Source organism: Orbicella faveolata, unplaced genomic scaffold, assembly GCF_042242905.1.
Source record: "Orbicella faveolata isolate gen_17 unplaced genomic scaffold, um_ofav_v1 contig_35, whole genome shotgun sequence".
Lineage (NCBI taxonomy): Eukaryota > Metazoa > Cnidaria > Anthozoa > Scleractinia > Merulinidae > Orbicella > Orbicella faveolata.
Window position 1 is genome coordinate 2,136,441 of NW_028301564.1, and position 24,578 is coordinate 2,161,018.

General features: G+C 37.9%; 3 protein-coding genes across 5 annotated transcripts; 1 reads left to right on the plus strand and 2 right to left on the minus strand.

Annotated features, from left to right (window-relative positions):
* Positions 1–730: 730 nt before the first annotated feature.
* Positions 731–6,815, minus strand: LOC110048367 (4-hydroxybenzoate polyprenyltransferase, mitochondrial-like). Its single transcript, XM_020754155.2, has 6 exons — positions 6,204–6,815; positions 4,661–4,782; positions 3,723–3,808; positions 2,994–3,127; positions 2,108–2,296; positions 731–1,741 (listed from the first exon to the last, which is right to left on the minus strand). The coding sequence occupies exons 1-6, from the start codon at positions 6,792–6,794 to the stop codon at positions 1,577–1,579; spliced, it is 1,287 nt and encodes a 428-aa protein (XP_020609814.2). The 5' UTR covers positions 6,795–6,815; the 3' UTR covers positions 731–1,576.
* LOC110048433 (uncharacterized) lies at positions 6,812–19,008 on the plus strand. 2 transcript variants are annotated; one of them, XM_089272637.1, is made up of 18 exons: positions 6,812–7,109; positions 8,196–8,800; positions 9,677–10,057; positions 10,844–11,020; positions 11,350–11,649; positions 12,502–12,816; positions 13,432–13,503; positions 13,617–13,687; positions 13,793–13,859; positions 14,455–14,603; positions 15,102–15,137; positions 15,815–15,966; positions 16,279–16,349; positions 16,721–16,779; positions 17,035–17,131; positions 17,271–17,384; positions 17,470–17,529; positions 18,312–19,008. In XM_089272637.1, exons 1-18 carry the CDS (start codon positions 7,014–7,016, stop codon positions 18,490–18,492), a joined length of 3,003 nt encoding a protein of 1,000 aa, XP_089128763.1. In that variant the 5' UTR covers positions 6,812–7,013; the 3' UTR covers positions 18,493–19,008. The 2 variants fall into 2 exon arrangements, with proteins under 2 accessions (XP_089128763.1, XP_089128764.1); XM_089272638.1 differs by having other exon boundaries at positions 10,847–11,020.
* On the minus strand, positions 18,826–24,501 carry LOC110048442 (uncharacterized). 2 transcript variants are annotated; one of them, XM_089272639.1, is made up of 2 exons: positions 20,895–22,036; positions 18,826–19,772 (listed from the first exon to the last, which is right to left on the minus strand). In XM_089272639.1, exons 1-2 carry the CDS (start codon positions 20,969–20,971, stop codon positions 19,418–19,420), a joined length of 432 nt encoding a protein of 143 aa, XP_089128765.1. In that variant the 5' UTR covers positions 20,972–22,036; the 3' UTR covers positions 18,826–19,417. The 2 variants fall into 2 exon arrangements, 1 of the variants encoding a protein (XP_089128765.1); XR_016201787.1 differs by lacking the exon at positions 20,895–22,036 and adding an exon at positions 23,718–24,501 and having other exon boundaries at positions 19,658–19,772.
* Positions 24,502–24,578: the final 77 nt, after the last annotated feature.

Genomic DNA, 24,578 nt, shown 5'->3' on the forward strand with positions numbered 1-24,578 from the left:
TGGTCCGTTGTGTTTGATATAATTATTTCTTCCATTAAGGCAACTTGGCTCTTGTTCTATAACTGGAACCAAACCAGATTCAGATTGCAATCTGAATGTTTTACCTCTGCATTTCTCAATCAAGTGGGCTCCCTGTTTAAATATTATTATTATTATTATTATTATCATTATCATTATTATTATTGTTATTATTATTATTATTATTATTATTATTATTATTATTATTAAAGATTCGCACAGCTATTGATGATATTGAAGCTGGTTTCGTCATTGGCTCCAGGCAACAACAAGTTGCCTAGGGAAGCCAAGAAACACCCCTTGTTTGCTTTTTCTCTTCTTTCTACATCTCCAGCACCTTTCTAAGAATTCTTGCCGACCCCAACAATGCACATCTCTGGATCAGTCCAACAGGAATGCCCACCTCAATGGCTCTCAGATTGTCCTTCAATTTTAGTGGTATTGATCCCAATGCTCCCACTACCACTGGAATAACCTTTGTCGTCACACCCCACATTTTTCGAACTTCTCTTGCTAGATCTTGATACTTTTCAACTTTTTCATCTTCCTTCTCTCTCACCCCATTATCCTCTGGAATTATTATTATTATTATTATTATTATTATTATTATTATTATTATTATTATTATTATTATTTTGAATTTCTTATTTATAAAAAAAAATTATTATTATTATTATTATTATTATTCAGGTTGTAATCACATACATGTCTGTTTACAAGCTACAACAGTTTATTTCTACTACTGTAAACAACTAAAAGAATTTACAAGATTATAGTTCTAAATAAATAAATAAATAAATAAACAGTACAGTACATACAGTAGTGGGACACCCAAAATAACTAAAAAGCTAAACTAGTTGGGTGACCATAATTATAATAATTAAAAATGTGAGAGTCAGGAAAGAGGCACAACAAATACATTGGTACACATAAATATAAACTTGGTACAAGAGTAAATATACAAAACAAAACAAAATAAATAGATACAAACCATCAAAATATCAGTAAAGATTAATAGAGACTAATGAAATGCAAAGTTTATACTTTACTGCAACAGAAGATTGTCTTTTTGAATGCAAAATTCAAAAGTTCCAAGGTATGTCTTTCACTGTCTCAAATTGCTCTTACTAGAGCTTTTAGTAAGCCTCATCTGCCCTTTCTAACCATATGATGACAAACTTTCTTTGAAGCTCCCAGTAGATAGGTAATTGCAGCCCCCGAAGTAGATAGCAGATTGCAGCCCCCGAAGCAGCTGAATTATGACATACTTTACAATTTGTTAAAATTACAAACCTTTTTTTTACAGTACATTTTTTATAACATTACAATCCAATACATTGCTTACTATACAATACTGACGGTACATTACTTACAATAGTTTTATAACACTAACAGTTGGCTACCTACAATACTTGCATTACATTGCTAGACATTACATAACTTACAATGTTTTTTTGACATTACAATCAAATACATCAGCTGCTACATAATACTAACAGTACAATACCAACAGTACATTACTTGCAAAAGATATAATTCAATCCACTTTTTAATTTATTTATAACTTCGTCTTGCTTTGTGTTTCTTCTGTTTCTTCCCTGTCTGTGGATTTCTTCACAAGTGTTCCACCAACAATACTAGCAAAAAGAATCAATCCAAGCCATTTGCTGGACTTGAATTTTGACAAGCAGTCAGATGACTTGGAGAGATCGACATTTTTAATCTACAAAAGAAAAGTAAAGCACATTCATGAAACCTGCCAAACATCACCTGAAAATTCGCCGGTTTTTTTTGTTGTTGGCACAATGGCCTGTATACTAACAGTGTGTCAGGATTCAGAAGTCTTTGTGGAAATCAAATCTGTCAGGTTGAATGTGTCGAGTGTCCTTTGGCACACTCACAGTGCCTTTGTCAACCCAGGAGTATAAATGGTATACTGGAAAATTATTAGGGCTGCCAATTTATCATTACTACCACGTGGATTGAAGTGTAATCAGTACAAAAGATTACAAGTCTTGGATCACATTTTAAATTCTGAAGGCATTTGGTTGTAATGATTGCAATCATTATTTTAGCATAAATTATATACCTGCCATGCGAGATGAGAAGCAACACAACCCAGTCCAACATAGTAAGGCCATGTCTGATCACTGTTTATTCCAACAAGAACCAGGCTGCTCAACAATAGAGCACCAAATCCTGCCAGCCAAAATTTTGTTTGATCCCCAAAAAGCAGTGCTGTGGACTTGACACCGATTAAGACATCGTCTGCCTTATCCTACAAGAAAAAATTACAATTGATGCATTCTACCAACAGATGCATAAACATTATTGAATTCAGTTTCCCCTTGATCTCTGATGTTTATGTTGATGTCAAACTAATTTAAAAGCAAAAAAATTACATTCATATGGATTTCTGTGTAGTTTGTCTATTATTAAATCTTAAGTAATCCTGAATAGCGATAATCTTATAAACTTTTGATACTTAATTCTACCTTCTTGTATGCTTTGTGGCATACCAGGGAAGTTTGTTTGAACCATGGTTCAGATTTTGCAGAGATGTAGTCAAGCCAAAATACCCACGGCGAAAACAAACGAGTCTGATATGCTGTCAAAGCATACCAAAAAGGCACAATTATTAGGTATTAATATTTTACATACTCAAATTTGGCCAAGTGTGCATGATATCATAGCCATATCAGGTCAGTGACTTGATATTGCAGGATATCAGGACAGTAGACACAGCTTCTAGTTGGCTACATGTAATTGCCAATTTGGGTATTTTAACTCACAATATTGTTGCCTAGATTTGCCTTGCAGTGTGTATGAGATTTCTTCAACTAGCACTATTGGTCAAGAAAATGAGAACCTGTCTGTTGACACCAAGGTTAAGGGGAATTTATCATGCACATGATGAATTTTGCACAGATAATATACTTAAACATAAGTTTTCAGAGAGTTAATTCAATTATTACCTGATGGGCATAGATAGTGTCATAGATAAGTGTCCAGTTGATTCCCGCAAAATATAGCGGCAGACAAACTGACCAATCACAACTCCCTTGCACTGCAGCATAGCCAAGTAGGGCACCCCAGTTAAATGTCATACCTACATAAAACACAGCATGCAAATACTATAAATAATAATATTGTTGCAGAGACTTTAAACCTCTTACAGCACCAGATGTTTGATGAGCCACCTGAAGTAAAAATAGTCAAATAAAAGTTCTGTTGTTGTTGTAATAATGTATCCATCCAAAATAATCCTTGTATAATTTCAACTACATTTCAATTTTTTTTTTATTTTGTCATTTGCAATCCATCTTATTCTTCCTCATTAATAACAACTATCCGTGAGTGATATTTTTAGTGTTTTCTTCTTATTTACAAAACTGTCATCTATTATCTTCACAAATCTATATCTCTAGCTTCAATAAGTCTTTCCAAGTGGCTTTTTCCCTCTGTTTCAATACGAGTCCTGGTGCACAACCTTTCATATATTAATGAGTTTGATTTGTCATACAATGAATGCGCAAGAAAATCTCATTTCAATATGACAGGTTGTGCACCAAGACTCATTTTGAAACAGAGGTAAAAGCAACTTGGAAATGGCCTATTAGGAAGCAATTTTCTTCAACAGAAAAATGGCATAAAAATTGTGATACAGCTCCTCAAACGGTGAATACGAGCAGAAAACTGCTCACCAAGGAAGGCTTGAGGCCAGTGAGTGATTCTTTTCATCAGAGGATATGTCACTACAAGTCCAAGGGATGCTGCTCCAAGAATTATACTGTCAGTGTTAAAAGAAAGAAGATCAATGTAGATATTTACTATGGGAAGACACAAGGGGTGCTTTGCATTATGCCAGACCAAGGAAAACGGAACTTTTCAGTCGAACGTGGCTAACTGAAAGGCATGGCTCTTGCCATTTTCTATTCCTTTCCTCAATCCCCTACACAACTGAAAATCCACTGAAGGGAACAAACTGATTCTTCAAAATAGAACAGCAAATTTCGGTCAGACAAGTCAGACCGATTAAAATGGGCCACCTCTGGAGGTGGTCCAGAATATTCTGGTTGGCCCAACTGAAACAGACCAAGAGGATTGCTATTACCTTGCCACCTGACAATGTTTTAAATAATTTGAGAAATTTTGATGTACCAAATCCAATTCTAAGAACTGTCGGTGGTACAGAGGACAATCATCAGAGTGTGAATGGGGGTTTGCATGGCTGTCATCAAGTTTTGATTCACCTGTAGCCTTGATCTTTGCCCCCATAACAAACTTGTTACTTTAGGAGTGAACTGTATCAACTACAGGCAAGTTCACCTGTAACTACAGGGGTCTATCAAGCATGCTCAGCCATAACAGGTGCTATGGTGCTCATTGAGAGCCCTGGCTTGACAACTCTGCCTCTTGTAGTTCCTGCATTTTGATTTGTCAAAAGTTGTCAGACCAATTTAAAGGTCTGTCCAGTGGCAACCCTATGGCATCAGTCTTCAATGGCCCTCACTCTAGTTACTTCCATGAATTTTTTCAGACTTAGAGAATAATAGCATTTTGAAAATAATTTAATTTTAACTGATATGGACCACACAGTACATACTGTGTGCAGCAAGTTGTAAAAACCAAGTACTGTTACCTGTAGTTGTTTAGCGAGAGTAATATTGAGAGCCCAATGCTCAACTGCGCTCCAAGAAATACTAAGGCCTGGAAATGCGTAAGAGAACTATCGGCTAGTGGTCTGGAAATAGTGCGTGCCACCTATATGGGCAATAAAATCAACCAAAGTCAGCTTGTGGTACTGTATTCTCATTCAGACTATAGGATTGTCTCAATCAGATGAAACCTCAGCATCTGGAGTATAATGTGCCTTTAGCTCAATTCTAAAAATGTCTCTGTCACAGGCTGGAGCCAGAAATAATTTAAACTTCCAGTTTTTTTTATTCCATTTTTCACAGCAAATATGGTCCAAACCCAGTTTTGGGTATCTCACTTCTGTAACTTTAAATTTAGTTCACAGTCAAACCTCCACTAATGGCCAACTCTCTGCAATGGCCATTTTGTCTGTCCCAGTGGACTGTCCATACATTTACTTGTATTGTAGCCTGCAAGCAGGCGCACTTGTTTGGGTAGGGTATCGCAGGCAAGGTTGGCAGAGCTGCCGAGAGCCAGCAAGACGAATGGGGTGAGGACCATTCCTCTCGCCAGCTTCACCAGCTCTCAATTACGGCCCTTCCCCACAATGCCCTACCCAAACAAGTCAGCCTGCTTGCAGACTACTTTTATTTTCACCTCTCTACAATGACCATCACTCCAAAACAACAATGGCCACTAAAGTGTGTCCTAACAGCCAAAATAACCTAGTTTCAACAATAGCCAGAACAATAGCCAAAACAATTAAAACGTTCTCTGGCTGAAAAATTTCAGTTAAAATAAGCTTAAATTTAAGTTGAAATAAACTTAAATATTTAAGCCAGAGAACGTTTTAATTGTTTTAATATGTTTAACCCTGGTTGCTTGTCTATTTTTAATAGCCAGTTAGTCAATGACTAACAAATAGAGTATACAAAACCTCATATTTCGTTTGGAAAGGTCACAAAACTTGATCCATACCGCACATTTGTCTCTGTTTGGTTTCTGTTTTTTTTTTTCTTTTTTTTTTTTAATATGTAAATATTTTGATTACATTACCTATTTATGTTACAATAAGCACCTTTTTACTCCCTCCCAAAAGACAGGTGTCATATAATACCCCTACTGCCCGTAACAACACTCAACAACAGCCACTTTCCTCTGTCCCCAAGGTAACTGTTTTGGAGAGGTCAGTGGGGGGGGAGGTTTCCCATATAAAAAGAACAGGGGTGCTTGTTCGAAATTTTGAAAAAGAACCCCTAAGAGGTACCAAGATCCTGTTTTGTTGTTGTAGCCCGAAATTTTCCCCCCTCCCTTAGAGGTACCAACTCTTACATAACATATAATCTCCTGTCATATTTTTTCAACTCAATGCTTTAAAAAATACCACACAAGCTCCTGCTGTGGGCCTTTTGAGGCTGAACAGCCTAAGAGGAACAAAAACGTCTATTTTAACCCCTAAAAGGTGCGACAAGCAACCCTGTCCTTTTTTATATGGAAGCTCCCCCCCCCCCAGGAGGGAGAGGTTCAACTGTACTTAACCTCCTTACCTTCTTATCAAAATCTACATCCCACATGTCGTTAATAGTGCACCCAGCCCCTCTCATTACCAGTGCTCCTATGCCAAAAAGAGTCAACATTTTGAGGTCTGGAAAAGAGCCAGGAGATGCTGCAAGTGCTATGCTCCATGTGCATGGTGAATACAGTAGCCATGTTCCTACTGGTTTGTCAAAGCGAATCAACCGAAGATAAGGCTGAATGGCGGGCGGACAGGCCTCCACAATGCGTGCCGTGTTTACATATCTACGAGAGTGATAACATCTGTTTGTTTTTACTTTAAAATACCTAGAATCAACACCACAAGATAATTTTGTGGCTGCTGGTCTATTCTCCACACCAGGGACGCCCCTATTTTGAACAAATGTCGCTCGAGTTCTCTGAAGCGGATCAATTTTCATATGTTTGTGAGAATCCTGTCGTTCTTGCCAAGAAGTTCTACTTTGGATGGTTGATCCGCAGAGATGGCGCACAGGAAACACTCTAGCAACTAAATACGATGTCTTAGAAGTACATCCAGGCAACATATTGGGCACAACAGATGAGCAAATTCGGAAAACTGCGAAGTCCATCAGGGCCGCCATGTTAGTGTTTAGCGTTATGAGGCCTAGTTACACACTTGATTTCTTATTGGTTAGATCAATTCCAATGAGCCAATCAGCTTATTTTCTAAGGTAACCTCGCCTCTTCTATTCGCTCCGTTCATTTTCAGCGCCAAAATTCGAGTAAGTCACTGTGAGTCTGTCTCAACGTTCTTGTTCATATTACTCTAAATAAGGTGCAAGAAAAGTTAAATTATAGATATGTATCTACGTGCGTCTGTTAGAGAACGTTTTCTTAACATAGGCAAGGAACGCAGATGGTTTAACAAGCGTAGTTTGTCTACCAAGATTGAAGAGGTAAGCTATTGACCCGACCCCACATCCCGGGGGGGCACTGCCATATGTGGGCTATATAGGTATGTGCCGCTGTGAAGGGTATGGTTTTCAAGCAGTTTACTCTAGGATAGGGTATGTAAATCAGAGCTTTTGGGTCTAGAATAGGGTATCATTTTTCACAAAACTGACTGGTTGGTTGAAGATTTTATCTAGACTCCGGAAACCAGGAATTGCCACTCAAAAATATATAAAAAAATCAAAAAAAGTTGAAATTTACGCAAATCAGCCTCAACAGTGTCGATAGATGGGGGGATTTGGGGAGTTTACTCTAGAATAGGGTAGCAAAATTCAGCTGAACTAGCTCTGGTATAGGCTATGGGTTCCAGGGTCCCAGCAGCACATCCCCACCCAGAAATTCCCAAAGTACCTCCCCCGGGCCCTCATTCAAATGAATAATATATATATATGGGTTATTGACCAAGTGTGAGGTCAAGATATAGAGGATATTACACGGTGGCGAGAAGACATGAATTTTATGTTCTCGTGGCAAGAACAATATCTCACGAGTGAGCGAAGCGAACGAGTGAGATATTGTTCTTGCCACGAGAACATAAAATTCATATCTTCGAGCCAATGTGTAATGTTCTTTTTATTATATGGAGAAACCAATTCAACAAAAGCAAATGGCGGGAATCGTGACGTCATTGAACGATACGACACTCACAAAGGTGACATATGGAAAATACACCACTCACGTCCCGGATGAAGTGGCGTATGGAATCTACGAGTGGTTTAGTTCCCAGTAAAACACTCTTCTCCATATAATAAGGCTGGATATTGGCCAAGTTCTCTTTTTGCGTGTTTATGGACCGAGACAGAGTTGAGGCCCATAAGCACACAGAAAAAGAACCTCGCTCCTCATTTTTATATTAAAAAGGGACTCACTCCAGGGGGTTATTACCCATGTGGATCATCTGTCATCTGCTTGGTTGCAACACAACACCACAAAGTCAGTTCAAAGTGCTCACACTTTACATTTATTCACTTGTGTGATTTGACTTTCAGTCATGTCATTGATTTGCCTGTTGCTCTTTTGTTCTTTTTCAGGTGGAGAAAGCAGTAAAATCCCAAGGAGCCAGTAACAGCATTCTTAAAAAGTCCAAGACAGTTTTTACAAATATTGACAATGAAGAAGTAATAGATGTTGATGAAAGTAACACTAGTTTTGATATCATCGATAGTGGTAGTGATAATGGTGATGATGACGAGGTTGATGAGGATGAGTTTGGTTGTGATGATGTTGCTGAGGACCCTATAGGAAGTTTTTCTGACTTAAATCGAGATGGCTTTGGTGAAATTAATTGTGGAACAAAACTTGATATCTCTGAACAGAAGGAAAGTTCTTTGTCAAGCAAGATGGGCCTTTTCAATGGAGAAATGGTGGAACACTCAAATGGATCAGAAATCAGTGAGGTGTACCAAACTGAGAAATTCAGTTCTCATAACAAGAGAAAGCATAGTAGTAATGACGATAATGGGCATACTGGCAGCAATGATAATGATGATGAGGAGGAGGAGGAGGGTGATAGTAATGATAATGACAGTTATGCTTATAACGATTTACAACACAGATCTGTTGAAGGAGAGACACACGCTGTGAAATCTGACTCTGAGAGTGACTCATCAGTAGAATTAACCAGACCCAGGTTCAGGTAAGGTAGAATTAAAGAGAACAAACTGGATAGTTATATAGCTGGAACAGGCTGAGGGGTCAACATTGAAAAACCTAGGATGTAACTGTTACCCACAAAAGTTGATTGCCAACAGCTGTATAATGTGAAATCTTTGTATGTGTCCATTGTTCTACATAACAGGTAACTTTAATAAGATGTCTTTTGGGAAACCACTTAATTTTGTTCTCCCCGAATCTGAACGTTTCTCTCCGCTACATTGACATTCTCAGGAAACAAAATTGAGTGTTTCCCTCAGGACCAGTAATTAAGTGTTAATTATCGCTTTGCTGTTCAGAGCTGCACCACTAAAAGACAACAGATTCAAAGGGTTGAACACAACACTGCCAAATTTCAAAAATTGAAAAACTGAGATCACCACATCACCACACAATAGAATTCAAATCATGTGTACTAAAGGCGTCCACGGTCAAGTGTCGATCGATACCCTCAATTGACATGTTGGTTGACACTCGATTGACTCTTGAACAATATCTCGTTCAAACATCGGTCAAGAATCGAGTAATTGTCGCAGAGAGAGTATGCCAGCGAGTGTCAATTGATACATATGAGTTGGTTGACATTCAGCCGCATTTTGATCGATAATTGATCAAATGTCAATCAGGTGTCAATCAAGATGTTGATCGAGTGTCAACCAAGTATTGGTGAAGATGTTGATCAAGTATTGATTGAGATATCGATTGAGTGTTGATCGAAGGTCGATCTGACAAGGGAATCAATCAACATTCTACTGCGGATGCTTTTAGTACACATGATCCTAGAATTCTATCCACAGACTGGAAGTTCTGGTTGGACTTCAGGAGTTATTTACATATTTTACCTTTTTTCTCTCTGCAGGAGGACCCACAAAAGTAATTTCATTGAAGTTATCAGTATTTCAAATAGTCCTGTGCAAAGCAGGGATGTTCCCTATATCGCACAATCTTCTAGGAATGTCATCAAAGACATCAGTATCTCTCTAGATAGTCCGGTAAAGACCAGTGAGGTGTCCAGTGTTGAGAAATCTTGTTCTCATAGCAACAGTGAAGAGTACTTCGACAATTTAAATGACAGTAAAGGAGATGATGACATCTGCAGTGTCAATGATAAGTGTTTTGACGATAGCTATGAAATTCAACAAGAGCCAGACCGTTTAACACCCCTGTTGGTTAACTCCCATGAAGTAGATGGTGATGATGAAAGTAACTTATCAAGAGAATCAACCAGCCCTAAGTCCAGGTAACCTGATTAAAAACACCAAGATAAATTCAGAGCCATGTTTTTCAGAACTACATGTATGCCTGTGTCGGATTAAAGTGAAAAATTCAAAACTTACCTTTGACTCACCACTTTGGAAGTGAAAAGAAATCTTGGGGAAGCCTCATCTCACAGTTGCTCGTGGGACCATTACTTTGTCATCTGTAGTTGTTTTTTTTCCAGTAACATTCTCACGAGCAACTGTAAGATGAAACTTGCCTCAGATTTTGTCTTGCTTCTCTGAAAATAGCCAATTGTCATGTGAAAGTAGCTTTCTGTGAATAAATAAATAAATAAATCACTTTATTTAATTGTCAAAGTCTTTAGCACTATTGTGCTAATTGAGAACACTGAAATGAACAAAAAAATATTGTAAATTAAACAGAAACTTTTTAAAAACCCCAACTGGCGGGAGAACAACCGGTTGGCTATTTACAAAGTGTGGAGGAATTGAATCTGGGACCACCAAACACAAATTCATCCAGTGGCGGGGATACAACATTATGTTTCTCCATGTCAGAAGCACTAGTTGGGCTTATAAAGTGATGTACAACACACAGAGGAAGTTTACTAATTAAAAGTATTCCACTCATAAATATTAATGTACAATGAAAATTACAGTTGAGCCTTTTCCAAAGGTTACCTTCTATGCACAGTCTCCTATACTTAGCAGACACTTTGTCAGGTTGCAGACTGGTATCTGCTGATGAAGTTTAAAGTGCTAATTAAAATTTACCTGTCACATTGTGTTATATTCCCCCTTTATAGCAGGAATGATCAGAGCAATAACAACTTTGAAGACATCATTATTTCTAGTCTTATAAATCCAAACAAGATGCCCAGTGTTGCAGAATATCATTCAACACCCCTCTTGGTTAACTTCAATGAAAGAGATGGTAACAGTGAGAGTGACCTGTCCACAGAATTGTCCAGCCCCAAATCCAGGTGAGCAAATTAAAGATTTCAGAACTGTCTGTTGTTACTGGTACGTCAGATTAGAAGTTTTGAACACATAAATGCTTAGGAAGTACAAACAGAGCAAATTGAAAAATAATCACCACATGAAAGTCCTATGCTTGAGAGCTTTCATTTGAATAGACGGGCAGTATGGATCTATCCACAATCTAAACATAAGAGGAAATTCAGCAAAGTAACTTCAGCATTCAGAGGATGTTAATATAATTGACATCATGGCTGTAAAATGCAATTTTTCCCTAATTGATGTTTTACTATTTTTGTCTTTTTTTTTTCACTAAATGTGGGAATGATCATAGCAATAACATCATTGAGAATATCAACAGTGCTGACAGTCCTGTAAAGACCAGAGACGTGTCCCTTAGTGAGGAATTGGGTTCCCATAGTTACAATGAAGAGTATTGTGACAATGGAAATGGTAACAATGAACATGATGACGCTGACAATGATGATGACGATGATGCTAATGAAGATGTTAGGAACAAGGGTACTGGACAAGATCTACACCATTTAGCGTCGCTCTTGGTTAAGTCCAATGAAATAGATGGTGGTAGTGGAGGTGACGTATCGACAGACTTAATCCACCCTCCTAAGTCTAGGTAAGGCACCATAAGGAACCAATAATTAGACAGAAAGCGTCAGACTGTGATGATTGTCAGTGAGATTAAAAGTGTCAAAAATGAGGCTGCTTCTCTGGGTATAAATTAGACAAGTTGAGAAATCATCCTTGCCACGTGAAAGTACTGCCCAATAAGGTTTCATCCTATATAAAAGTTAGAACCACCTTGTGCAGCATAATAAACAGTAACACATCAAAGTACTGCTCAATAGCTTTCATCCAAATGGTTACACACTACATGTAGGGTTTCATCCTCAGACATAAAAGTTAGAACCACCTTGTGCAGCATAATAAACATTACCACATCAAAGTACTGCTCAATAGCTTTCATCCAAATGATTACACACTACATGTAGGGTTTCATCCTCAGACATAAAAGTTAGAACCACCTTGTGCAGCATAATAAACAGTACCACATGAACGTACGGTGTTCAATAAGCTTACATGTCAATGGTCACACACTAAGGTTCTACCCAAAGATTTAACTTAGTCTTGTGTTTAAAAATGGGAAAAGTGTAGTTGGGAGATGTCATAAGTTCTATGGAAAAAGGTTTGACACTGACTCTTGATATGTTTCGACAGACGTTTCGGCTAATGCTTAAGCCTTCATCAGTGATATGAAAGCAAAGTTTGCTGTCTTAAAGTAACGTAACGCGAAGCTTGGAAGCATGACCATGTAATTCATGCTTGTGCAATGTCTTTGTAGGCTTCTGGAAGTACGATATGATCGTTCCCAGCATCTTAGTCTTCTTCTAAAGAGGTGTTCAATAAGCCTTTCAAGTTCTGGATGTGTATTGAATTATTCTTTAATTGAGCTTTTGCATTTTTTCAGGAGTGATTACAGTAACACATGTATCATGATTGAAGATGTTAGTGTTTCAGACAGTCCTGTAAAGACTGGTGAAGTGTCCACTGTTGAGGAGTCTTATTCTCATAATAATAGCAAAAGGTGCTCTGATGATGAAGACAACAATGCTGGACATGATGGCATTGATGATGATTATGAGAAAGAAGACGATGTTTTTGAAGATATCGAGGATAATGAAGCAAAGTCACACCATTTGGCATCCCTCTTGATTAACTCCCATGAAGGAAATGGTGACGATGAAAGTAACTTATCAACAGATTCAACCAGACCCAAGTCTAGGTAAGAAAATTAAAATATCAGCTGAAGATAAATTTGAGTTATTTCGCAACTGTGCTTGTTGGAGCTATGCCTGTGTCAGATTAGAAATGTTGAACAGAAGGTACAATTTTGATGCAATTGAGCTGCTTCAATATAAATTTCAAAAGAGGCCAACTAGATACAGGTACAATAATGTTAGTTATCATGCCACCATACATCCTCACTAACTCAATGCTAGCAAAGTTAACAATAGTGCAAGCTGTGATGCAAGAATAGGCTAATGTGAGCCCACCTGGAAAACGACATCCTACAAATGCCAGTTATTTATCTAGCACATGCGCACAATTAGTAGTTCACCAAGACATTTCAAGGTTTTCCAACAAACTCAAGATCAGTACCGTAATAACTGACTGAGTCATGTTGGGCCAGGGGGGAAAAATATTTGTTTCTCAATCAGTTTGTACCAAACTAGGGCACTAAGGTTCATGCCAAACTGAAAGGCTTTGAACAAATTTTTTTTTTTTTTTGTCCGGCCCTCCTACTCAGTGAATTAGCTCTTTATATAGTTCTAAGCATATTGTCAGAAATTGCAAATTAAATTCCTGTTTAAGGTCTTGTTTTACCTTCTTTCCACAGCATGAATGATGACAGCAGTAATGGAATTGAAGATGCCTCATTTCCTGATAGCCCATTAAAATCTATGCACAGGTTATCAACTTATCTATGAACTTCCTTTGGCTGTGGACTAAAGAGCTGTATCGTGAAATTTTACATTCGCAAATATAAACTGCAAGTATAATTTTGTTAATTGATTTTTATAGCTTAAGTGCAAGGCTCTTCAAGAAATATAATCCAGAGAAGAGTGAAAGCGACATGGATGACTTTGAACTTTGTATGTACATCTTTCATATTATCATAAGTATATTCTGTTAAATAATTTTGTTTCTCAGTTTGGCATTTTCAATTCATTTGGTAATATTGAGATTGCTGTTTTTAGTCTTGCAGAAAATTAGGACTCCTAAACCATCAGAGTTGTATGATGGAAGGAAAAAAAGAGAAGAAAGGTGGGTTTTATTCTTTTTACAAACATTGATTGAAAACAAAGCAGGAAGCTCCCCAAGAGCTAAATAACTCATTTAGATAACATGATTATTATTAAATGAGCTTAATATTATCAATAATTATTATAATTAAACTTGCAATGTGTAAACTTCCCCAGAAACTAACAAAAAGTTCATGTTAAATTATAGCAAAGAATTTGCACTAGCTTTCCATGGATCATGTGAACTAAAGGCCTCTGCGGTCGAGTGCCGATTGGTACCTTCAATAAAAACTTGACAAACATCTTGATCAACAGTTTGACGATAGTTGGCCGAGTGTAGACTGACTCAAATGCATCGATCAACACTCAATGGTACGTCTGCAAAAATTAGTTGACTCTCGACCAACTGTCAACTGAGATGTTGAACAAGTGCTAATCGAGTGCTGATTGAGCGTATTGATGGGCATTCAACCGCAGATGACTTAAGTAGACATGATCCCTTTCTGTTAAATTTTGTTTGATTAAAATTGAAAAGTTCATGTGTTGCAATTGATACAAGAAATGGTATTGATCCAATTATTTATTTTTTTCACAATGGTGTTTTTCCATTGGTATAGCACAAATGAGTTTATTGTGGCTGATGATGATGATGATGATGATGAAGATCAGGAAGATGACATGTTTTTTGATCCTGGGTTCACCCCAGAACTGGAGGAAATATCTGATGATGGCAAGGAAAATGAAGATATTGAGATAGCAACTCCAGGTACATTAGTTGGAGTATTCAATCTTGTTAAAAAATTTTTCCTAAATTGACCCACCCAGAAAGAATGACCCAGCCATGACTAAAACCAGGACCTAGAGATGTTTTAAAGACCACCCCCATCCCCCACTACCCTCCAACTTTAACTTACCAAATCCCAAGAGAAGAGAAATCCATTTTAAGCTTTCTCCTCGCAAAATGTGGTTTTTTTTTTTTTTCAGCCTCAACTTATCACACTCCTTTGAATTTCAATAGTCCTAAATCAAGTAAGGTTAATGTGAGATAAAAAAAAACATAAGCTTACATGCTAGCATTGTTTAACAAAAAGAATTTGTCTCTTGCCCAGCTGTTCGACAGTATAAAGATGCAATTCAAGTTTAAACAAACAATTATTTTTACTGTGGATCTACTACTACTACAAGAGATTTTCAAGTCATGCATTTTAAGCTTGCTTCCTCTGTTTTTTATTTTTTATTTTTTTTTATTTTTCCTTGGTTGCAGCCACAAGTTCTACCCTTTTTAAGACACCTACTTCAAGTAAGATTTTTATTTATTTACTCTGTACATATTACATTACAATCACAGAATACTTACATTACAAAGCTTACAATTTACAACACAGTACTAAAATCGACTTATAATTTGCTACATTCCTAGTTAACAATTATCACTTGCAAAATGTTATTTTACATTAACTTCTTACAGTACGCCATATTACTTACTTCCAGACTTTACTCACTACATACGACATAACCTACTTACAAAACGTTGCATAAAATTACTGAGTTGCTTACAATATGCTACATATTACTTACGTACATCACTTACAATACATTACATTACCTCGCTTACACTACATTATGTTACTAACATTACTTACTTACAATGCCTTATATTTCTTACGTACACAAATCACTTGCAAGTAAGATTAATTCAGGGATTTTTACGTAATATGCTAAGTTAAATGTAGATCATAATCATTACAGATTGTCCAAGATTTGTTAAAACAGCGCTTCATTTTGAAACTATGTATTAACAAAGGCACAGACACTAACAAGATAGAAAATAACCGAGAGCGCAAAGGCTCATGTAAACAATAAAGATGTTCATTGTCCAGTTTTGTTTACATTTGTTGATCTCGTAATCTCCTTGATCTCTTAATTACCCCTTTTTGTTTTTGTTGGTTTTGTATTGGCCGGTTCACTCTTTTTTAGGAGTATTGTCGTCCAACCATTCTTCCCGTCCTAAAAGCATCTTGGACAACATTCTCGTCCCATACTCCACTGAAAAAGAGTTCAAGAAGAGCAAGGATAAACTTGTCAAGGAACTGTTTGAATTGTACAACCGAACGGTCTTCGATAATCAGGTATAAAAATAACAGCAGTGTCATGGTTTTTAAGGAGGTGTCGGGGGGGGGGGGGGGGGGGGACTTTTCCCGCGCCTCTGCATTTTCTTCCCTGCGCTTGGCGCCAGTTTCTCTTTTTCCCGCGCTCTTGCGTTTTTATTATTACTTTTCCCGCGCTTGACGTTTTTTACCTGTTTCTTGTTATAGTTCCCGCTGCTGTGCGTATTTCTGAGATTATATTGGTTTTTTTGTGCGGAAAACTCTGCAATAGAATATCAAGTTTTTGAATCTCAAAAATAGGACTGCAAATACCAAATTTGCCTTACTCTACAGATGCCGTCAGATTTCCAGATTACATGGAATCCGAGAATGCGTAGCACCGCAGGATTCTGCTATTACAGCAAGTAAGTTATATTTCTTTCGTAATTCAATCATAATCCAGCCGTGGCGAACGTGTTTTGTGGTTGTTGCGTGTTTGTTTGTTTGTTTGTTTGTTTTTTGTTTTGACTTGTCTCTCCGGTTTTCACTCGCTGATTACCGATTGCATGTTTTTGCTTCAAATCCTTCATAGCTTTTCATCTATTTTTGGCTGGGCGGCTTGTTGTCTGGGGGCGATACTTTGGGTTCTTATTGTAGCGCTTGTCCATGACGTCACATCCGTGGTGTGGGGCAAGGAACGCGGGCTCACAAAACGGTCTAACTGTTTCCCGGCTTGCTTTGAACCCTTGGATTTCCTTCACTCCCAGTTGCACTAAATATTGTTTCATTTTTTCAGGAAAAATGGCCTCCGTGTGGCCAGGATTGAGTTAGCAGACAAAGTCATAGACTCGGCAGGTATGAAACTGTTGTGTGGTACTTGCTATACTTGCTGAATATAGAAAGCATTTTAGGGTCTGTTTTGTATAGAAACGCAAATAACTTATAATTTTTGTCCTCGCCTTTGCTTGAAATATGAACTGGAAGACAACTTGTTAGATTGTAAGTGTCATTTTGGACGATTTTATGTTCGTGTGATACAGAACTTTTTTTTTTTTATCTGAAACTAAAACGCCCTCGACTATGCCCTACTTTGCGATTCTTTTTCATCAGACCGATTGCGTGACACTCTTATCCACGAGATGTGTCACGCTGCCGCCTGGATGATCAGCGGAGTCAAAGCCGGTCACGGAGCTGTGTGGAAAAAATGGTGAGACTCTCTTTGTTTAGTAGGAATCTTTCCTCGTCAGAAAATACGAAATATTATGATTAAATCTTGAACTATTGTCGTTTTATAATGGCGTAGAAAAACGTTTGGGAAGCAATGTCTTGTCTTGAATCCTTTGCAGGACACTTAGAGCTAACCGTGCTCACCAAGACCTACCGCCGATATCTCGATGTCACAGTTACACCATCAATGCTAAATACACGTACAGATGTACCAACAACAATTGCGCCAACACGTGAGTACGCCAGAATTAGCCTTTTTAACAACGCTATCCAACCCGCACGCTAAGTGAGTCTTGCTAATTTTTTGTTGTTTTTTAGATTTGGGCGGCATTCTAAGTCAGTGAATTTGGAGAAAAGCCGATGTGCGTATTGCCACAGGTAAACTTAAGTTTTTCACTTTTTTGACAAGATGTCTACGTGTTTTTCGTTTGTTGTGATTGACATGTGAATTCGATACAGCCATTACATTGAACGCTGCTAAAGTTTCTGCAACAAAGCAACATCCTAAATAATAACGGTTTCAACCGAGAGCTTTAAAGCTTTGTAAGGGATGGGCCGTTATATTTTAGATAAAGGGGGAGGTAGGAGAGGCGGGAAGGGGAATACCCTAAAAAATTCTGTACAAGATAAAGCGACAAAACAAATCGTACAAAGCGAGCCACGCCTTAGACAGGGCTCGCACGGGTCATTGAAAACCTGGAAAGTCATGGAATTCAAGAATTTTGTTCTCCAGGCGTGGAAAGTCATGGAATTTAATTTGCTGGTCATGGAAAATGATAGTTAAGTGTGGTACGTTCATCGCTGCACATGTCAAGACAAGAACAAAATAAATTAAAGGCGGGTTACCGAATTTTGAACTACACGCACTTAAGCGAATGCCAGAGATTACAAAAAATGCAGATTTTCGAAAGTGACAGGTAAACTTAAGGTCGTGGAAAAATGAAAAAGGTCACGAAAAGTCATGGAATTTGAATAGCTCAAAAGAGTACGAACCCTGCGTAGACACATGGAACAAAAGGTTCTCCCTCACCCTGAAAAAAATTCTCGCACTCCCTTACCCTGAAAAAAAAAATCGTGCTCAAAGAAATTGCCCGAGCCCTCCTCGAGAATATTATGTTTCTTCCTTATGGTTCTTCCTTTACCTTTCTCATTTCAAATAGCCGGCTGGAACTTGTTCCTCAGTTAAAGAAGGACGGAACACCACAGACAAGGACTCCTAGCAAATTTGCGTTATTTGTCAAGCAGAACTACGCACGCATCAAGAGCGACAATGATAGATTTTCACACCAGGATGTCATGAAAGCTCTGAGTTCAGAATTCGCCAAAGTGAGCACCACATAACAAGCGCTGTGGAACCCTCGATATTGAAAAGCCAAACACTCGGAGAAGGTTGTACGTGAATGCCCAATACGTTCTTGGAAAAGAGATTGTCTGTGTTACTAAAGGACCTAAAATACTGTGTTTCAGCTCTTTGAATCAAAGAGCGTCTGTTTTGAAAATTTTCAAAACGACACTTTTATTGCCAACCGTTTTTCGATTGACTTGGTTGGCCGTGTTTGTCATAGTCTATTGGGAAATTATATATTATATTGCATATTATACATTATATATTATATCCCATTATATGTGGTTGTAATTACGGTAAAATGACAGCAAGAAAAATTCCAAGGCAAATGTCCTTCAGCATATTTTATTACTACAAAGTTGTTTTCATACTGAGTATAGGAATATAGAAGTCTATTGAAGCATTGTATTAAATATAATTTTTTTTTCTTATTACATTTGTGTAATTATGTTTAATCTGTCTTGTTATGTCAAATTTGAGCATTTTTTTAATAAAGTTGTTGTTCACAAGTATTTTTTCGTCTCTTTTTATGATCCGTTTGTTCATTTTTTCTTTTTCTTTCTTTTGTTTTGTTTTCTTGTTTTTCTTTTGTTTCGTCAGCGCGTTGAATTTTAATCTGTTCAAATTTCTTTTTGGTTTCAAAAACCCCAACGCTAAAGCAACGAAACAGAAATGAATGAGATGAATGACTTGATAATCGTCTTAGCGCCCGGTGTTCGACAGTCGCGGGAGAAAAGGAGATTTTTCATGAGGTTTTATCTAGGATTTGCAAATAGTAGTGCTTGTACAGTAACGCTTAGAAGTTATTTTCTGGTATTAACGATAGTTAAATATCTTGAGTACACGAATTCAAAGGACAAAGTGAAGAAAATATCATCCGGGATAACAAATCTGAAAACGAGGTTACTTTCATCAGCGACCTCAAATGACAATTCTCTCGCTCCAGGCCCTCGCGACGTACTCTGTCCGAAAGTGATCTATAGCTTCGTCCTCTAAGGCACCAAAGCTTTGCGCTCCAAGTATAATCTGCGACTGGCAGGCTGGGCTGCTGGCTGTGAATCTTTGCCACACCTGAAAGCCCCTCTCGCCAATAGCCTCAAGTTCGCCTCTCAGCTGACTGAGAAGCTCTGATCGGATTTCTTCAAACTTTGAGCATGACACAAGGAAATGTTCCACAGTGATGTTTTCGTCCCTGTCACAGTGGTAGCATTTTGGACTGCCTTCTCGCTCCTGACGACGAATTGATCTCTTGTGGGCCTTGCCATTTGGGGGTGTACTGAAAGAAAGACAAGCTTTGTTAGATGAAGCTTTGTCCAAAACGTCACACGACATTGTCAAGCAAATGGCCAGTCAATTAGGGACGTGAAATATTCTTTTTCTTGGGCCAGGAGAACTAATAACATTATCAGTTAAAAAGGTTACTGATTCACTGACATTAATAGCAATTTATGAAAATCAATAGGGCGATTTAATATTATGATGTTAATAATAAACCCGTTAGTTTTGGAACTCAATTTAGGAACAATCTCTCCAGTAGAAAGTTAGAAAGTGGTCGTTTCACAATCACAATCATGAGTTTTCTACAGTTTTCAATGGAAAATCTAGTTATTGATTTAAGTTATTTAGTTGTAAAACGGATGAAAAACGTTTTCAAATTACAAATTCAACAATTTTAAATTGTCACAATTTTAAATTCACACACACCGGCCGCGAAACAAAGTTCGGATATTCAGGAATTGTGTTTGTTCGTGTACTAAAAGGTTAAGAAAATTAAGTGGAATTTCTCGCCTTGAGAAAATTGTAGCCTGAAAACTGGAAAATTCAAAGAATTTTCTATTATAAAAGAGAAAAAATATTATAAATTAAAACTGCCTAGAGAAACAGCCGGATGTAAATTGTCGAAGAAAAACGCTGAGAAAATTGTTAATGATAACAAGGGGTCCACCGGTCAATAAGTTTCCGTTTAAAATATAAACAATGTCCTTTAATTAGGTAACAATGCACCACCGTATAATTAAAATCTTTTCGGAAAAACACAGTTTATAAAAACAGAAAAAGAAAACGCGCTACCCGAAAACCTGTTCTCATAGTTGTGAAAGACTTTGAAGATAAAATGGCCGCAGCGATTTATTTGATTTTCTACACGAAACATCACCAATCAAATTAAACTGAGGGCTTCACTAATCGAGCGAGGGCCCCTGCTGTTCAAACAGCGTTTTAAGACTTGAAAATGCTCTTTGTTTCCAAACAAATGTTCAGCGAACAGGCGGTAAAATAGTGAGAGCTGCAATTGTTTCTCAAGTCGCATGAAGTGAACTTTAGACGTGAAAAGTGAACCGTATAGGTCCGTTTTCATAACAATACAATATCAAGTTGAAAACCGCATGTCTTAAATTACCTTAAGGTTTGTGCCAAATCTTTGGTAGTGGTGGGAACACTTTGGGCTGATGTATTTACAGGGCCTCGTAACTTCATCCTCTTAGGCGCGGCTCAAATGTCTTCAGAACAGTATCGTGTTACAGTGCTTCACTTGTGTTCATTCGTATCACTGGCTCCGTTCTGTTATGGTTCTAACTTTTAATGTGCGTCGCCCGTTCATGCATTCGCTATTCACTGAACCGAGCGAATTGTTTCGTTGAAGGCATTCGAAGGATGCGATTTTTTTCAACGCTTTCCAAATTCTTGAGTGGCATCACCCATGGAACCGGCCCATGGGCGAAACATTGAAGAGGAAATACCAAATGCTTGTGATTTCTAGTGCTTCCAGGCGATAAAGTTGCATGCATGCTTGAATTTTTGATTTTTTTGTATTGTTTTGACCTGTTTTGTTCGAAACGCAGGTGTTGTGAGGAAACGAAAATGAAAGGAACCCGTTTAGTATTGTGCTAAGAAAGCATGGCATCGCTCGAAAAACATCCTGTTTTTTGCCAGATTGTTTTAAACAATACTCAAAGAACGCTGTAGGCAAGGCAAAAACCTTTGATTTTAATTCTAAAGGGAAATAAGTTAGACCTCAGAACAAGGAAGATATCTCGCAAAGACAAATTAAACCTGAATTTTATTAGCCGGTAAATTATACAAAAGGTGGAAACTTTTAAAACAAAACAAACGTTCTGCAGCTGATGAAGAAAAACAACTCTAAAAAAAGATAACATCATTTCTCGTGTGCAGATCGATTGAACAGTTGGTTAAAATGCAAAGAAAGATTTGTGCTCTTATGTGTTTATGGAAATCTTGACACGAAATATCGAGTGTCAAGGAAGTAGCAATTCCAAGATCAAATAATTGACCTTTAGAAAAAAAAAAAATAGGCTACTTTAATCGGCCAGATGAAGCTATTGTTGTGTTGCTGTCATTGACAGCCGTCTTAAAATGTTGCCTCGCGATATCACTGACTTGAAGGCTTACAACCAGGGGTAGAAAAACACGAAAAAAATCTAATTACCCGCTGATTAGGCTCTAGCACACTCATTTTCTCTTGGCTCTAGCGAATGCAAATAATATCGAAGTGCAGGTTAATTTTTATTAAAACGCAGACTTAAAACAATAAGGCTAAGAAAGATTTGTGTCGTTTTGGCTTATAATTTTCGCAATGAATAAAGACATAATTCTTATTTTAATTTTGTACGTATCCGATAATTGGTAAAGAAAAGTCGTCGCCAGTACAGTTCAAGAAGGTATGAAGTAAAAGCAAGGACAGGAGAAGCTACGAATGATTTTCGTGAATTCTCTCTCCGATTTTATGGCTATTAGCGGTCTTTTGTTGTAAGCCAAGATAGATAATAACAAACTCTCGAATCTGACTGGTTATTTGCAGGTCCTGTTTTAGCATTATTAATCATACTCGTCATTTAAAAACAAATCGGACTTTCGCTTCACGATCGTCCGGGTTTGTTTAAAATCACTCTTATTATGACCGAAGTGGACTTCGCTCGGTCCTCGCTATTACATGCAAAAGGAACTGCAGAATTGTTAAGCTTTCAGGAAACTAAGAACCTGCCCGAAAGAAAGCTACCTTATTAACGTTCTATAGCATAGTTACAACTGAGTCAAGTGTTTTTTCTCGTTCAATTTGATTTGATTTGAGTCCAGTTGCGTTTTACAAGATGTCCTTCTCTTGACCAATCAGGTCGCCGAGTGATTTGGCGCTTTTCGCGGGTTGCTTTCGGTTCGGTTTCGATTTAAGGTGGCCGAGCACGGTTTTCGCGCGCGCTTTTGCTGATGCAATTGAGCGCGCGCACAAGGATTGGGAAAACAAATATGCCGTCAATAGAGCGATCCAGCGATCATTTTATTTACTCAACACCCGCACTATCTGTGCTATTTTTCTCTATATTTGAACGCAGTGTATTGATGGCTTTAGTCTTTTGTTACAAAGATATATTAGAAAAGGCAACGATGCAAAGAACCCAGTAATTCTCAGCTTTTTCTTTGTTACCGAAAGAAACCAGTTAAATACAGCGCATGCGCAGTTGCTTGAAAAATTGAGACCGATTGCTTTTGCAGAAACTTGCCGATTTCTAACGATCCAGTCGTTAGAATTTCAAGAAATTTGGCAAAAAAATAGTTCAGAAACCACGTGAATGATCTATTACAAAAAATCTGAATTTTGACATAGGGAATTTTAAATAATTCAGAACATGCAGTGAAAACGATTTACGGCGAATTACGAAAATCGTCTACGTCAAAATTTTATTAGAACAGTGTTGACAGAAGGGATTTAATGTCAATTCGTGGTGGGCAAATAATGAAAAAAATCTAACGACTGGATTTTCTTTAAATAAACAAAAACTATTTTTTAAGCCTTGTTTTTGACCAACCCCGTTGCCATGGCAACAGCACACACCTTAGCCAAAATGCGGGAATAAACCCTTCTGCGGTTAACCTTGACTCTTGCAAAAAATGGGCACCAAAGCATAAATAGTTTAAAAGTGATGCTGAATTAGGCATAGGCACTTAAAAACTGTGTTCGGCCACCTTAAATTGCGGTGTTTACGATCTGCTGGAAAGAACCGACTGAATGACCGTTAATGATGGTAACATCGGTAAAAGAAATTGAATTTAAAGAGATGGCGCGTTAAAATTTGTAATTTGGTGTTCGTGTTTGTGTTCCCTTGATGAGAAACTAGAATCTTTCAGTAGGCTTTAAAAGTGTTTGCACCTGGATCTACGGTCCTTCGTCACTGATTCGACGGCGCTTTCAAATATGCCGGTTACTCACACTTATGCTTTGACCTCCATCTTTTTATGTGCTTTATCGTAAGAAAAATATCACAGTAGCAATTAATAACGCAGAAAATGTTTAGGTCAGTTGTGGACTTCATCTAATGAACAACATTTCAAAACAAACCAAGCACAGTTAAAAAAAAAACTAGGTCTATCTTTTCATTCAGCCTTCCGTTCTCGCCCTCGCTTGACTTTGTCACTTCCTTAGAGTTCCTGCCCGTTGCTTTGCTTTGTTTGGCTAAATCAAACCATTATTGTCGGCATGTTTTTGAGGATCAAAGAATTGTCTGTAAAAATAAATCGAATCGTGCCTTGATTTAGTAGGTGCTTGAGGCACTTGGTAAAATATTTCACTGTTAGTAAACTCAACTTTCAGTTGCCATGCGAGTTTTCACATTCTGCATAAGGCGGCAAAACTGATCCAGAAAGTGGTTCTCGTAATATTTGGTACGTGGGAAGTTTGACCTATCAACCAGCTTGAGCCCTTTAACTTTGAGCGGTCTGATATTCCTGGGTGATATTCTTATTATTCACCAGAGGTGGTACTCAGACTAGGTGTGGGTTGATCACAGGTTCTCAGTCCCCCGCAGATCTCACTGAGGAGTTCACCTCTTACTGAGACACTTGCTCTAACGAATCCACTGGTCCGTGCGTGATGCCTGATCAAACTTTGGACGCGACCATTTTGAAACACAGCGGTGGACGTATTGACTGATCGAAATAATACATAAGCCCCGGAGGAAACAGCCGAAAGATGTACAGTGGTACCCCACCTTACGGTCGCCCTGTTAATACGGCCTTGTTATTACGGCCAATTTATTCTGGCCCGAAAAATGCTCAGTCAGTCATTTTCTTA